The 17,174-nt window shown below is 41.0% G+C and overlaps 1 protein-coding gene across 3 annotated transcripts in view; it reads right to left on the bottom strand.

The window, feature by feature from the left end:
• Positions 1-4,235: 4,235 nt before the first annotated feature.
• slit3 (slit homolog 3 (Drosophila)) overlaps positions 4,236-17,174 on the bottom strand; it is a 278,935-nt gene continuing 265,996 nt past the window's right edge. For all 3 annotated transcript variants that reach the window (XM_085176419.1, XM_085176409.1, XM_085176428.1), the window contains 5 exons: positions 8,113-8,267; positions 7,505-7,665; positions 6,779-6,936; positions 6,152-6,357; positions 4,236-6,047 (listed from right to left, as the gene is read on the bottom strand). In XM_085176419.1, the coding sequence (XP_085032545.1) occupies positions 5,800-6,047; positions 6,152-6,357; positions 6,779-6,936; positions 7,505-7,665; positions 8,113-8,267 (928 nt within the window). In that variant the 3' untranslated portion in view covers positions 4,236-5,799. The remainder of the gene's footprint in view (positions 6,048-6,151; positions 6,358-6,778; positions 6,937-7,504; positions 7,666-8,112; positions 8,268-17,174) is intronic.

Genomic DNA, 17,174 nt, shown 5'->3' with positions numbered 1-17,174 from the left:
GCACAGTACCTTTGTGATATTGTGGAATACGAAATGTGAAACATGGATGCACAGCCAAGAAATCTGGAGCAACTGTGTGAGCACACAATCGTGGGATGTCCCAAACTATGAGTTTTGTTTACTCTCAGTCTGTGCTGCTGCAGGTTGGCTTGTGGTCCCACCTCTACCTTCTTATATTAGCATCAAAAACATGTGATGAAGAGCTGGTGAGCTGATCCAGGACAAACTCCTTTTAGTTTCTTTTCTTGGCTTGACTTCACTGTTTAAATGTATAAATTTAGATGACACTCTTAGGGAAACAAAATATGACTGTCAGTGGGCTCTAATCACTGAATTATCAACATGCTGTCCTCTCTGTCTGTACAATGCTGCCATCTTCTGGTGAGAAACATTCTGGTCAACTAACATTAGTCAGGATGTTTTGACTTTCTCAGCTGCCTGCATGCTAATTAGTAGAAAGGGATGGATCACATGCAAACCAGATAACATTAGGGAATTGTTAAGGCTCTCTGATAACATACAGTGTGATCTGTAAAAAAACAGCAAAACACTTTGTGGGTTTCTTGTTATCAGTTAAACACTTTTATATTTCTCTGAAAGTAAGACATTTGAATTGAACATTGATTGAAAGGTTTTTACCTGCAGACCTGTCCTGTTGGACCAGTTCAAAGACAAGTATTCTTCTGGATTGATGTTAATAGTATGCACTAAAAACTTTTAAGACATTTTATTGTGAGTTTCTGAGTTTAAGACCACTAAAGCGTATCTCTGTGCAGATGCATTTTGCACCTTTTGCAACCACTAAGGATAACTGTCACATACTCCTACCTCTAGTGCAGACGTTCCCAAAGTGTGGGGCCCGCAGAGCCATTGCAGGGGGGGCGCGGCATGAAAAGGGAAAAAAAAAACAAAACAACGCTTGGACACTGCTAGCACGGGGCGCCCACGCAAACGCAAAGCAGGAGATGAAGCATAGCTGAATATGTTTCCAAACCAACTTCATTCTAAGCCAAAGACTAGAAAATATGGTGAAGCATATCTTCCCTTTGGTTTCACCTGCACAAGTGCCGAGGTCGGTCTCCCTGCAGAATTGGTTTTCCCTTCGTTGGGAGCAGCGCTGGGTTGTTTAAATCACGGACAAACAGTATCCCACATTCTTGATTTGTATTTCACAAACACTTGTTGTAATGACTAACTACTCCTGACATTTTGGAAATGTTAGCTCTTTATACAGTAAAGTTACAGCGGGATACAAATAACATCAGGTCGTTCCTGCCACAATTTGTTCTCTGGTTCAAATCACGGACAAACAGCATCCAACAGTTGTTTATGTTTTTGAACCCATTTTGCAGAGGGATTTTTTGAAAAATGTATTGATAGCAATGTTGAATATTATTACACAGGAAAAAAAACTACATGTAAAATAATTACACCGTGACGCCTCTGCCTTTCTAAATGGAGGGACAGTAACTGTGTGTATATGTAAGTGTGTAAAACCTGCAGTTAGTCAGATTAACAGTATTTCGTCTCTATCTGCCATTCTGCAATTCATCTCATGTAAACAATAACGTGCACACAGCGTGATGTGAAAAAAGGCACATACCTTTGACGTTGCAACTCTGTATTCCTCGTCCACACTAACCACAAAAAAGGAGTTTTAAAAAATCTCCGTTCTCGGTGATTCGAAACGCCGTTTACGTGGACGAAACAGCTCAAAAATACCCGTGTAGGTGTGGACGTAGCGTAAAAGAGTTAGTAGTTTATTTTCTTACTACCTGTAATTTATTGCAGATTTCTTGTATTTGCTTAATTCTTTACTAAATGTTTGAGGTGTAAAATAAACCGCAATGGAGCAAAATATGGGTCTGTGTGGTTGGAGGATGTGCGCACGCGCGAGGGGGGGCGCAAACATTTTTCTTGTAAAACAAGGGGGGCCCAGCAAAAAAAGTTTGGGAACCACTGCTCTAGTGTATAACAAACACCCAGTTTTCTATGTAACCATCTTACCTCCAACCAGGTAAGGTCAGGTGTTCATTTACAACCTAAACCTATTAGAAATACTTAGAATCATAAAATGAAACAAACGCTAAATTAAATTTTATTCAAATAAAATGAATGGCACACGTCCTTTTTTTCATTTTAGAATTCAGAAGTTACAATTCAAATCAATATTAAGCAACCAACACCTTTGAAAAATGTGAACTTAAAATACAAATGGAGTAGCATTTTCAAGGAGAGGCAATCAGTCTTAACTGCAGCAGTCAGCTGTCCATCAACATCAACACACCATCAGAAAGCAACAACTCAAGGGTAACGGCAGACCAGCCCAGGAGCAGCAATGTGTTTAATGGCATAACTGGTGAGTTATAAGTGAGGAGGAGCCATCGTGGAAGGGGGATAGAAGAAGTTGTTGACATTCAGAAATCCTACCAATGGCTGCACAAAGCTGGACTGAAAGAAAGCACAGAGGCACAATTATGGCAGCACAGGAAGAAACTCAGTGCAAGATCCATAGAGGCTGGGGTCTAAGAACCCAGGTGCAGGCCCTGTAAAGATGCCCCTCAGACAATCCAGCACATAACAGCAGAGTGCACAACGCTAGCAGGCAGGACACACATGAAACACCATAAAAAAAAGTGTAGTATAGTATACAGGAAGATCTGTGCCGAGTATGGCATGGAAGTCCCGAGGTCAAAATGGGAGTCGCCCCTTAGTGTGGTCCAGAATGACTGAGTTAAGATTCTGTGGGACTTCCAGATACAGATGATGACTAACCAGCTGGACATAGTCGTAGTGGACAAGCAGAGGAAGACCGCTACGTTGATAGATGTGCCAAACGACAGCAACATCAGGAAGAAGTAACATGAGAAGGTGGAGAAGTACCAAGAGCTGAAGAAGAACTCGAGAAGATGTGGAGTTTGAAGGTAACAGTGGTCCCAGCGTTAATCGGAGCACTCGGTGCAGTGACCCCAAAGCTACGAGAGGGGCTCCAGCAGATCCCAGGAACAAAATCCGAGCTCTCTGTCCAGAGGAGTAAAGTCGGAGCAGCAAAGATACTGTGCAGGACCCTTAAGCTCCCAGGCCTCTGGTACAGGACCCAAGCCTGAACCTGGATGGACCCCCTTTGACTTCTTGACTTAATTCTTTATGGCATTGATTAAAAAGGTGCTGGAAACATTCCCTACTGACATACTGCATGGTGACAGACCATAATGACAGCATCATACTGCAAGTAAGACAGCTGTGAATCTCCCATTTCACCCCATCCCAAAGGTGCTCTAGTGGATTGAGCTCTAGTGACAGTAAGCACACTTTCCACTGGCACACTGCATTTAAAAACTCACACATGAAGGATTATTATAGTTTCAATGGTAGTTTAATTTTAACATTCAACATAAGTATCAATTATCACTCACATAATCGTGTTTTTTAAACCTAGGACATATACACGCGTTTGATTTTACAGTTATTTTCATTGTCAATAACTAATAACTGAGGTGCTTTATTTTGTTCAGAATGAAAAGCTAAGCAATCAGTATCAGGATACGAAGATGTGCAATGGGTAAAAGGAAAAGAGGCTGGAACTGCTGTAAAAATGAGGATAGAAGCTAACAAGGAGGAAAAGGAAAGGGGATAGGTTGTGAATGAAGGAGACACTGTGGGGAAAAGATAATATTCTGTTGAACATTGGAAGAAAAGTAGGGAATGAAAGGAAAATGTTCATAGTGAAGAAGCAAGAAGAATAAAAGTGTAGAAAATCGTAATTTTAACACTGTTGCAAACCTTTAATAGCAGAGCTGTAAATTTACTGACGATACTTTGCCTCTGTGTAAACAAAGCAACATTGTATAAAGTAAACAGTACAGTAGTAGTTACATCATATTAATACTTTTAATTGTGTTAGTCAACTGTGGGCGATAAGAAACTGCACAGGTGATGTATTTGTGTTCAGTCGTGTTGTTGTTTCTCGCGTGTAATCAGATTCTCTCATGTGACGACAGAAGCTGTTTTTAGCTGTGACGGTGGAGGTTCGCTGTGACAAGAGCACATCATAGTTTTTAACCTCCACCTACAATGTCAACACTCAAATTGAATTACCAAAATCTTCACCGTTACAATAAAATGATTCCTTCCATATGCATTTTAAAGCAAATATTGGTTCTTGCATTATATATTGTTATTGTAACACAACAAATGCTCTATTCTTATAAAAGAGGGTAAAACAGAAATTGGTACGTGGTACTGCAGTTTCACATTCATCACAAAGCTACGAGGCACTTTCTACAGACAATCTTTCAAACTGAAAGAACTGCCACGCGGTTAAGGCTTTATATTACTGAATTGGAGGTTTTTATATTTCCTATGACCTTAAAAGACGATCTAATTAAGAGATTAGGGAGAGGTATACCACGCAAGGCCACGCATTTATTCTGATTGTTGTTATGGACTGGTGTGAATTGCTACATGTGACACTATGATGCTTATTTATCCAAAAACAATTCAGTAGCAGCTGTTGAAAATATTGCAGCAAACCTTTTGGATTTCAACACAGGCACATCAAAAGTAGTGAACTTGCATAAATCAGCAACATTTTTCAATAATTTCCGACATCCTTATCTGTTAAGGCAAAAACATGTGACTTTGGTGTATTGTTGTTATTGAAACAGTTTGTCCTTGTTAAGCATTAATTGAATAGCAAACAGCAAGAAGTTTGACATCTCACATTGCAGCATTGACGTGTAGGTATTATGCAGCGTGTGACATCACTCCATTTGTTACGGGTGTAAAAAAATACCTCGGAGCACAACCAGCTACACTCAGGAAGCGACTCTTGAGAGAAAACTCGTTATTTAAAAGGATAACTCAAAAAAGATGTCTTCCCGTCTCCACTTGTGTATGTTTTAAATCTCAGAGTCTAACGAGTTCAGAGTGAGCATGATGCTGAATTTACAGCATGTTTTTTCATTATTATTGATTTCTATGGGAATTTCTGATTCATAACATTTTCCAATGAATAGCAGATGCCTTTCCAATTTAATGTCAAACCTTATGTGGCTCCAAGTGTGGCGTGCAACAGCAAACAAGAATGACACAATATTAGAGCAAACTGTTAAATCATCTCTGTGAAAAGAGTCTTTTATGGGAAGTCACATGTGAGGATAATGTCCATTATATAGAGAAGCAGGTTAGCTAGGCACATACAGTTCGCATTTAGCCTCCAAGGAGGAGGACTTCAAAAGCCTGCCACCTTTTCCTTTGTGTGGAATCAACAGAGCTCTTCTTCTTCTTCTCTCCCAGTGTCCCACACATTGGCACTCACATTAACATCATGCAAATACACTTAGAAGATATAAAATTCATTGGGTTAGGGTAAATATTTATATAGATTTACACATATATAAATTCATATACTTTTAAGGAATGTTAATCTATTTTGCTGTGTACTTCTTACAAGGTAAAAATAACATTTTTATACTATGCAACACATTATATAATCAACATATTACAAAAATCAGTCCTTTTATCATCTTTTAGAAAAGAAAATCCATAATAAAAATAACTTCTATGTTTTTTTCTCACTTATATCTTACAATATATTTTCTCTCTGTCAAAACACACACACGTGTCCCATTTTTGTTTTCGTTTGTTGTTTCTCTTGGCAGCGGTCAAACAAAACGTGGAAATGAAAAATCGCGTCATGCTGGTGCTCATCAATGCGGAAAAATTCTCCGAGCGACAACTTCGTTGATGTGTGGAATTCACAAAAAGGCGGCGGCTGCAAAACAAACCGCCGCGCTGTTACAACGGACATTTGGAGCAGCCGCATTCCAGAGCGGTTTCCATCTCCTCTGAGTACGAGGTGCCGTCTGTGCAGCGGAAAACCACCTTCCTCCGTCTGGTCTTGGTGACGCTACAGCAAACGCCAGGTGACGCCTGGCAGGATCTGGAACAGTCCATGCGGGGAATCTTGCTGGTGGACGTGCACGTTCTTAAGGGTTGGTGGCGCTTCAGCTGTTCTCTTACCATTTCTCCTTGACATGTGATTTCTGCATGTTGGTGGAGTTAAAAAAAAAGCACATATTTTAAAACATAATATGCTCTCATTCTCGGCAAATTTCCGTTTCTTCTTTTTATAATCTTTCAGTGTTACCTGTGTCGCAAGTAGGCCCGGTGAACCCCGGCTGACAGTGACAGAACGGCTCTCCCCTTTCTGCCACCCGACACTCCCCACGCCCACAGCGAACCCCCCTGCACGCTGGAGGCTCCTGTCGTCGGTTACAGAACTGACCCTGATAGCCTTCATTACACTGGCAACTGTAAGACTGACCCTTGGGAACACACTGGCCATGAGAACATCTGGAGAAAGAGCAGAACAGAAGGAAAACATGTTACAGGAGAGAATTATACTGGGGTTGGAAAGTGGTTTCATCCACGGTTGCTTTAAAACCACTAAACCCACATGATTTCAAAATCTATACTAAACAGAGACCTGGCTTGTAGGACAAAATGGCATTAGAAACATCACAAACAGGTGGCAATTATTCATTTTATATAACAAACAGAAAATAAAGCTTGACCAGGGAAATTTTGCTTCTGCGTGTGGTCAAAGGGTTTCTTTCATTCTCCTATCAGTGTAACTTAGCAAGACTAATCAGAAATGTCATTTTCTAAAACTGTTACAAAATGCACGCTTTACAGAATGTAAAGCGTGCATTTTGAGTTAGTAATTGCAAGTTAAATACACCTCACATACAATGTCTCTGCCGTTCTGGCTCACCTGTTGTTCTGACAGGGGCTTGTGCCTGTCGTCTGGTCACACAGAGCCCCGCTGCGTCCAGGAGGACAATCGCAAGTTACTCCCGTCTCTCCTCCTTCTCTACATGCACCCTGTGCACAAACGCTGCACGAATGACACCCCGCAAGAATGCCATCACCCTAGTGACAGAACATAAAATGAAGAAATCACTGTTAGAAACGACGAGCATGGAGGTAGGTGGAGCAACCAGAGGAGTGTTTTGATGTTGCCTTAATGCTGCAGCCCTTCAAGGGTCCAGATTAAATATGTTTCCAAATTGGAAAGACGACGTGTATACTTTTCCATAGCAGCTCCTGACTTTGTCCAAGTGCCTTAAAACTCATCAGACGTCTACAGAGGCTTATATTATGAAAGTGAACGCTTGCTTGGATTGGATCCTTGCTCTGAACCCAAAACAGAACACTGCTGTCATAAGCTTTTTCACTATGATTTTTTACATGGTATTTCAGCCAGATGTCCTCCAACTATTGCCAAACATAACTTTCTTTGATGATATGTTGATAGGCGAACTTACGGGACAGACCTACGGGATTATGAGTTACAAAACCAATGTAGGCCATAGAGTTCTCAATAAAACCTTCAAGGTTTCTTAACAGCACTCAATGAACTTATAATACTTTAATTTTAACATGCTACTGTGCGTTCCAGTAAATGCTGTGGAATTTAAGCCGGCCGTTGTGTGATTACCTTGCCCTCAATTCGTTGTAGCTGTCCTGCTCCTCTGGATCTATAACTCAGGTCTTGAGGTTCCCCATTGATCTGGACATTGTGGACGCAGCCACTAAAACCCTGAGGGGATCGTTCAGGCCCTGGACGCAGACCTGAGGCCACGACCTGGGATGGCACTCCTGGGAATTGGTGAAAATAAAACCAGAAACAGACAGAAATGAGCAGTAATAACAATGGAAAGTGTAGTATAATGTTTGATTAACATATTTCCTTTGTTGGTTTCATTCTGGCTCGGCTTACACTGAAATACAACAAGAAGACGGCGTTGCAGCTCTCACTGTTGCACAATAACAGTGTTTCTCTTACTCGAGAAAAAAGGAGTTACTGTTCTCAGAGGCGTGTCTGCCCTCTTTCTTGAAGAAAAGTTGAATAAAAACAGTTTTCCACTTCCTTACCACAAGCCTTGCTGTGATTTAGCGTGCGTTAGTCTGCGTGCGTTTGCATGTTGTGTGTGCCTATACGCGTATGTACCCATGCGCTGCATAGCAAACAAAAAGTAGGGTAGGCAAAAGTAACATCTGCGCACCACAAATGCATCGTGTTTATGAAAAAATGTGTGTGCGTACCTCCTATGTAAAGCTGGGTGTTGTGGTCGACGGAGGGCTGGCGTGCCAGCTTTCCCAGGCTCTTGTTGGTGCTGTTATCCACCACGAGGCTCAGTGAGTGGTTCTGAATCAGCAGCTCAACTGTGTGGAAAAGCCCATCATTCACAGACTCGACGCTGTAACGAACGCACAAACAGAAAAAAAAGGACATAATTTCAGTACGTGCATGATTATGATAGATTACCGTTGCTTTCTAGACCAGACGGGAGAATTAAGGAGGGGAAAAGTGTTAGAGCAAATTGGAAATGCCAGACACAAAACAGACTCCAAACAATTTTTTCTTTGTTGTGTTTGCAAATCGACCAACCTAAATGAAAAAGAAATGAGGGAAATCTGTGTGGAAATGCTATCCTGAGACGTAAAACACACTGATTACATCCTCAATACTGTGTTACTGTGGAAGGGATTATAATGTGCGTTTATTCTATTTCATGATTTCCTCACACGGGGGTTGAGGCCCAGCACTTTCTAGCAGCACATGGGCTTGTTTGTTCTGATGAGCTCAAGCCTTGGGGCAAAACCGGATTCTTACAATTTAATAGCCGGACTCAACCAGTTTGGACCATTGTGGTAAAGTTTTGATATTTTTTGGAAGAATAAATGTTTCCATTGAAGAGAAGTCTGCAAAGAACTAACATTATGACCTTTTGCACCATGTTTGACCCTGGGAGGAAAGTGTATGTGTTCATGTGTGAATGCGTGTGTCTGAGATTCTCTGCTAAGTGGTTTTTGCTGGAGGGGAGACAGACAGCTATAGAGACAGTGGTTTGGCAAAGCTGAGAGAAGGAGAGAGAGAGCGCGAACGAGAGACGGAGGGAAAGAGAGGTAAATCGCGGGGTGGTAAAGTTGACCGTGCCTCCGCTCAACCAAGCTCTTGCAGAACATCAAAAACAGAAATGAACAAGTGAAGCTACTCTTTCTGCTGGTGGTCTGCTCCAGACTCCCACAGCGAAACATCAGGACAATACTTCCCTTTGTCTGCAACCACTTATTTGCTAACTAGCTAAGGAGCCTTAAATCAGCTGTGATTGACAGCTGTTTATAGAGCGTTCAGATTACAGCGATGTTACATTAACAGCAAATGGAGCAAGGTTTGTGAGTTCTGGATATAGGCCAGTGTGACTTTCAGAAAAATGCTGACCATACAGAAGGACAAAAGCACAGTATGCATTACAACATACACTATAACACATCAACAGGCCTTAAAAAGAATCGAGAATTTATTATCGACTCATTTGCTTTGTCTCCTCACGTGTCCTCGACAACTGGATAAAAATTAGGAATCTATTTTTTTAACCAGTTTCTATTAATCGAAAGTGCTGATCTGAGATTTGAATGGAGGTTTTACAAGGACATGTGACTGTCCATCAACAAATGTGAAAACCGTTTGATTGTCATGACATCAGTCGTGTTTAGCACGCAGCTAAAAGCTTATAAAATAACAACTGTAGACAGACACATACATGGTTTCCATTAAGAACCATGTAATTTAATAAAGGCTGAGAACAGGCCTAGTAAACATAGCTAAATGATGGTCTGCTAGCCAGAAAAATCAGTTATGTACCTCAGCAGCCTCCTCAAACCTAACTTTGTATTACTCTAGTTCTTTCATTTTTTGCATTACATATCATCTCTTCTTTCCTCTTTATTCATCATTTCCTTTTCATTATCTTCTTCCCCATCCACTTCCTCTTCTCCTTTTCTCCTTTTGCTCTGCTTCAATCACCTAACCCCAACGTCATTCAACAGTCATTTTTACCCTATTCCTCTTCTAAAGCTTATTTGCTTTCAGTCTATTTTCCCCTCATTTGCTCAACTGCTTGCCTTCTTAAATTAAATGGAGCTGCTCACAAAGCTGAAAACTCTCAGATTGATTTGTTGTTTAGAAACCCCGTAAACACATTTTTAACATGGACATGGGAAACTCAGCACTGGACTTGTTGTGAAACCAACAATCCACCAGATGGAAGTAGCTGACTAAAGACTAGCGAGTCTGAGCAGCTGGCAGCGCTGCAGGTGAGTGTATGAGTTTGAATGTTACCAACATTAAACGTCCTTATTTTTTCAATAGCTTGTGCATGATTTGTGTGCCTGCATGTTTATGAATTATTCTGCAGATTTAAAGTATATAACAGCAAAAAGGTCCTGGGTTTAAATACACTGGCCAGCGCGAGCCTTTCTGTGTGGAGTTTGCATCTTCTGCCTTTGCTTAGGTGGGTTTTCAACAGGTACTCTGGCTTCTTCCCACAGTTAGAAGATATGCATGTTAGGTTAACTGATTAATCTAAATTGTAAGTAAACTATAAGTATGAATGTGAGCAGGAATGGGTGCTTGTCCCTTGGTATTAGCTCTGAGATACATGTGCATATTGTCCAGTGTGCGCTATGACAGCTCGGATGGGCTCCAGCCTGACCATTAATTAAACAGGCAGTTACGAAAATGGATGGATGGATACAGTGTTTGCTTCCAAATGTGTGCACAATTATGTATGTTTTAGACACTTCTAAAGAGGACTCTGTTAGCCCCGTGTATTAGTACAAGAAACCGTCCATTATAGGATTCAATAAAAACAAACACACAGCCGTAGCAGATTGAAAATGCTTCTCTCTCTAACTTTCACTGTATTCATCCAAAGCCACAAGGGACACCAATTTCCTGTCAGTCCAAAATCCTGAATGAGCACATACACACACAAATAAACTTCACCAAAAAGAACTTCCCAAACCCCAAAACTGGCTTTCTGTCATATAACAGAGTCTAATACAAACCCAGAAGTAATTGCAGGTCATTGACTTTATCTCAAACTGAAAAAAACATATTTGGATTAGAAATCACCATGGAGATCCACTTACACTGTTAAATCTAATTAGCCGCTCCTGTCATTTATTACGCTGTTGCTGAAGCAGCTGCGTCTGTATGTGAGCTTGCAAACATGCATGTGCGAATGTTTTTTAACAACTATACATCTACACGTCTATACAACTACAGTAGTATGTAGTCTTTGTGCAATACAAGCTAACTTGTTTGTGAGTCTGCATGTATGTGTGTGTTAAACAGCCCAGTCTGATTACAATGATGCTCAGCAGACACACATCCCAGTTCCATATTGCTGTGGTAACCTCAATTAGTCATTACTGAGACGGCAGCTGGAGAATGGAGCACTCCTTCACTGTTTTCCTTCCTTATTTTTTCAGCTTTCACTAAACCAGGCCGGCCAGTTCAGATGAAATTTGTACTTTTCAGGAGTTTCGCTGCGTTTTGATGTCGAGTCTCAGGAATGAGGACTTGTTGTTTCAGGCCTCTAAGAACTCAGTATTCGAATGTCTCGATAGCCTCTGAGAATTTTAAACCTATAATGTTCAAGGATTGTCCGTCTGTTTTAACCACAGCCTTGTGGCCAGATTCAGGTCAGACATTCAGTCACTTTATTCACCCAAATGAAGGTCCAAAATCTCAAGGAAGCCCTGTATCTGAATAGAAACTGCTTGCTATGGTCACTCGTTTGTATGCATGTTTCCATACTGGGTGTATGTGACTTAGACTTAGATCCTCCTGCGCCAATCGATTGGCGCATCGGGCGACAAAAGAACGCCATCGAACTCGGTCTATCGCGGCAGTTGTTGCTTCATCCCATGACAGTTCGACTGAACGTAAATCTTCAAGGAAAGTCCTCCTCCATGTTATTTTAGGTCTTCCTCGCCGTCTCTTTCCATTCTTCGGGTTCCACAGAACCGCGACACGGGCACGTCTCGGGTCCGGTAGCCGAAGGATGTGACCGGCAAATTGGAACCAACGCTTGGTGACTTGGACATGGAGCGGCTCTACTCCCGCACGGCGAGTAGAGCCTTCTTCATTGGTAACGCGATCCCGATGTGTGATCTTGAGCAGCCGTCGAAGACAACGTTGTTGGAAGACGTCAAGATGGCGGTTGATCTTTGCAGTTGATTTCCAAGTCTCCGCTGCATACAGTGCCGTCAGTATAACGATGGTCTTCAGGAGCCGCAACTTGGTTGATAAAGGCAGTGCGGTGGTCATCCATATAGGTCGTAATCGTTAACTCCGCCATGGCCGGTCCCAAGCCCGGATGAGAAAGGAGGAGGGTTGGGCGTTGGGCTAGCAACCCGACCCCATAAAAAATTTTTTACCGCCACAGAAACAGGTGTATGTGATACACTGCATATTTAAGTGAGTTACAATTAAGGAACACCTGCACAAAGTCCAACTGTTATGTTACGTTATGCCCTCCAGATTATGTTTGACATGAGCTCAAATCTATGGCCATTTATGATGCTTCTTCCATTCTTTGCATCACTTTCCCTTTTCTCTTGTTCAACCATCCATCAACACTTTACCTGTCTTTCTTCTGTCTCCTTTCTGCCCACTCATCCATTCCCCTACCCTTTTTTTTCTGTGCTGCCTTTACTGCTCGATCCCTTTCTCCTTTCAAGAACCCATCCATCCCTGCATCACTCACTCTGTCACTTGCTGATGAATAACAGTAGATGTGCTCTCTTTGACCTGATGGGAGATTAGTGTGACATTTAGTAAAGGGCACCGCATGAATGCACAACAAACACATGCGTTGTGCCCCGTCCCCTGCACACTGGCACACATTTTCATTTAACACTTTCATCTGGTGCTAATGAGGGCACAGTGAAAGCCTTGCACACCTTCCCCTGCCTCTCCTTCTGTAGCTGCCTTCCATCTCGATTTTTTTTTTTTTGAACTACAAAAAGAGACATTCCCCTCTTCGACACATCCCTTGTATTCATTTCAGTTTAATTATTCCCTCTGGTTTCTGCCCCTGCAGTTTTTTAGTGAGGCCTGTTGAAATTCTCCTCCTTTTTGCAGTCCTCGATTTCTGCTTTCCCTTTTTTGCTGTTGATATTTGTGTTGTGTGGACAGGTTTGCTTCTGTCAAAAGGTGCATGCACCAAAAGGCATATGCAGTTCCAATACACTGTGTATGTATGTAAATGTTTGCATTTCTCTATTAGCCACCTCTCTGTTTTAAAGCAGGCCAGTGGATTTTTTTTAGCTCCATTATTGTTATGACAAATATTTATCCCACTGATCAGTTGTGATCACTCATAAGCAGTGTTGGTCAAGTTACTTGAAAAAAGTAATCAGTAACTAATTACTGATTACTTCCCCCAAAAAGTAATCCCGTTACTTTACTGATTACTTATTTTCAAGAGTAATTAATTACTTAGTTACTTAGTTACTTTTTAAAAACACGATTTACAACCTGAATAGGTGATAAAGTGATAGATCTTTCAGCCCAATTCTACTTTTTCTGCATAATCATCATACAAAATGTAATCAAATGGAAAAGTCTTTTTAAAACTAGTTTTAATCTTTTAACTTTATGCATCAAGCAAAAATGTAATTATATTTAACATTCTCTGACTTGAAGAAATTAGTTTAATATTTAAACCTATTTTCTGCACATTCCAGCACATAAAATAAAATATTTTGTGTGTTTACACTCAGTCTTTCAAATAGATGCAAGTAAAACACAGCAGAAAATAAATAAAGTCAAAGACTAGCGGTCCTGTTGCTCTATTTTCACCTGTAAAGCAGGAGTGGGGTAGGCGGAGGTTTACCCTGGTGCAGGTGTGCCGCAGCGGTCAGTTAAAGAATCCGCGAGTTTCTCTGTGAGTTTCCCATTACGTCATAGCTACTCGCTGCTTGCTCGGAAGTTTAGGGGTTTTTTTGCTGTAAAAAGAAGTTTTCTTCCCACGCACAACGGACACTAATGTTTTTGTCACTTTTTATGGAATCAAACTCAAAGTAAGGTCAGTACTTCCACGCTTTAAACGCTGCACGCTCATACTCTCTCTGCACTCGATATATGATCCACTGTTGATCTGCACACAGCTGTTGTCACGAACGTCGCACTCGCTTACGTCACTGTCATGAGACATTCTCGCAAAAAAATCACGGTTTTAGTAACGCAGTAACGCAGTGTTCCTACGGGAAAGTAACGGTAATCTAATTACTGTTTTTGCAATAGTAATCCCCTACTTAACTCGTTACTTGAAAAAAGTAATCAGATTACAGTAACGCATTACTGCCCATCTCTGCTCATAAGTATGGCTAGTCGTCAACCTCTTGTACCTATAGTGACCCATATTATGTAGGAGATGTATAGTGGTGGTGAATAAGTGCATATAAATTCCTGATTGTTTTCTACCAGGTTATCAGGGTGATACAAGTCACTTGTCACCCATCACATGGTAACCTGTGTTCATATTTTAACGCTACACTTTAACAAAACTGAAATGTAACCCAAATGGCGAGTATCAAACTCAAGTCTTGAAGGTCAATGTTGCGTGACTTATTCCACGGCCGACTCTCTTCTCTCCTTCAGCATATTTCTCGAGCTGTGGAAGCATCATTCATGATCAGTGAGATGTCACAGCCATCATTAAACGAGGTGGTAACTGCATACTGAGCTTGCCACTTGCTGAAGCAGGCTGTCAGTGGGTGATATCTATGTGTGATAGCAATGCATGCATGGCCTCTTAACTAAATCACATGTATGGAGAATGCAGAATGTATAGAAAGTGATTGTGCGTGTTTTATGAGGAAAGAGAAATGAAATTGTTACATTTGCTATCATTTAGGTTGCACACAATGTGCTTTAATGGCTCTTAGTAATGGTTATTTTAATAGCTATTACTGTAAACTGTAAAATTTGTTGACAAATGAACTCCACAGGGGACCTTACACGTAATCTGTAAGAATCCACAGACGGACTGGTTTCTCATTTAACACTGGTCTGTGTTATCTGGCCATGACTGCTTCATTTCAGCACACTGCGCCAAACTGGCTTGAACATATCGCCCAGGCTCTCTAGTTTCTTCACAAGATAACTAACCCAGGGATCACTCAGAAACATCCCAGGGACTGGCACTGGTTTCTGGCCCTGGCTGTACAACCGCTGTATAGACAGTGCCATATTTGGGATCTGCCAGAATTGCTGTGCTAAGATTGTGGTGGTTAAACAGTTACGCCACTCTGGACACTATCGGTTCAGTGGTGGCAGGGTGTTTTGTGGTGCCTGCCCAGCCATGTGGTTTGAATTAGTTTACAATGTATTTCTAAATTAGGGGAGATAAGATAGACCATTTGAAATAGTCAGAGTCATGTAATCAAAAAATGGCAATGCATAGCAGCTTGTGGTAAAATAAGCCTCAGTACTGGAGTTCTGCCTTGTGTCCTTTCAGAGACAGTGTTTACTGAGAGCTATAGCATTGTAGGCTTAGACATGACTTCATTGGATGGATCTTTGTTTCATACTCTGTCACTCCCATATCCGGATTTGTTTTTTCCCATTTGACACAATTTTTTCTGCTTTTTATGTTCTTAAAGTACCGCTATACGTTCTCTCTCTACCCTGTCGTCATCGGTCTCTCTCCACTTTTCTCAGTTGTTCTTGCACTGTGTCTGTCTGTTTCCCTTCCAGGCGTGGCCCATGTCAAGTTAACAAGACCCGACAAGGATAATTCCCTGACTCAGTCTGTGGTTTGCTTTTTCCCTCTGTTCTTCGCCCTCTTTCACTCCGTCCCTCGGTCATCCCTCAGTCCTCTCTCATCCATCCTGCAGTTCAGCTGCATTACATGGTCTTTTCATTTCGACGGCTTCTATCCATCTGTTTTACCCCTTCCGTTTTCCTCCTTTGGCGGGCAATGTATTCTACTCAGTTATCTGTTTATTGTGTCGTCTGGTCTCTCATTCGTGCCTTCCATCCAGCATCAGTCCATCCATCTGGCTTTCTGGGTCTCTTTCTATCTTTATCAGACTGTTAGCTGATCAATCTGTCTTTCTATGCATCCGTGTGTCTCTGTCGCTGTCCCCTCTCCTAGTCAACCCTTTCAGCCCTGCCTCCATCCCACCCCATCTGTGCCAATATCTAATTAGCTTCATCCCATCATTTTCAGTCTTTCATTTGATCCTTCCTTCCTCTCTAATGATCCATTCCTCTTGTATTCTCCTTGCTTTTCCCAATATGTCATTCATTGTTAAACACAAGCACATATTCTTTTTAAGGTCACATTTGATATATGTGGCTTCCACATGTCACCCTACCCAAAAGAAACAGAATAGCACCACAGAAATCAAAAGATTACACAAATGTCAACAAACAAGTCAAACATGATAGTTTAGTAGGTTTTTCTTTCCAACCAAGAAAGAACATCTTTAAATAAAGGACTGCAGCTCTGAAGCTGAGCTGAAAGCCTGACTGTACTGCTGGAGGTCTGGAGCAAAGTTGATTACTATCAATACATGAGTCTTCTGAACAACTGCTAAATATATAACACAGACAGCATCTCTATTGAGCTACGGCCCTCTGTGGTAAAGGCACAGCATGGAAGAAAAAACACAAAAACTGAACGATATTGTCCTAAAGGCAAATTCTGATTTTCCACCCAAATGGCGCAGATTGTATACAAGGTTCAAATAGACCCAATGTTTATCACATTGCCTAACCCATATGGAAATCGCATCTGATGAAAAACATGCCATCGTGTCAGTAGATACAAACACCAAATGTCATATAAATAAAGCAGCATATATTGTCTTTAACAATTTAACTCTACATGCAAAGACTTTCTTGCCTTATTTTGAGAATTAAAATAAATGTAATTAACATCTATCAATTTTAATTTATACAGAACCTGAATTTCTGTTTTTCAGAGAGAAGCAAATCTAAGTTTGTCTAATGACACAGAAGCAAATCAGGCAACAACAACAACAACAACAATAATAATAATAAATGTTATTTATAGGCACCTTTAAAGATCCTCAAGGTAAATTTACATTAGTACAACAAAATAAAAACATGAGGAAAATAAGAACTAATAAAAAAGTATGAAAGTATAAAAGCTAAACAATAAGCTAAAGTCAATCTGTATGCAGATTTTACTGTAGGTAGATTATTCTGAACAATTCCTACAAAAAGTTGACGGTTTAAATGATTCAAATTTGAAATATCTGATGCAGAGCCAGTCTGGCCC

The sequence above is a fragment of the Neolamprologus multifasciatus genome, chromosome 2 (genome assembly GCF_963576455.1).
Source record: "Neolamprologus multifasciatus chromosome 2, fNeoMul1.2, whole genome shotgun sequence".
Taxonomy (NCBI): Eukaryota; Metazoa; Chordata; class Actinopteri; order Cichliformes; family Cichlidae; genus Neolamprologus; species Neolamprologus multifasciatus.
The sequence above is the reverse complement of the archived record's forward strand: the minus strand, read 5'-3'. Positions and strand labels throughout refer to the sequence as shown.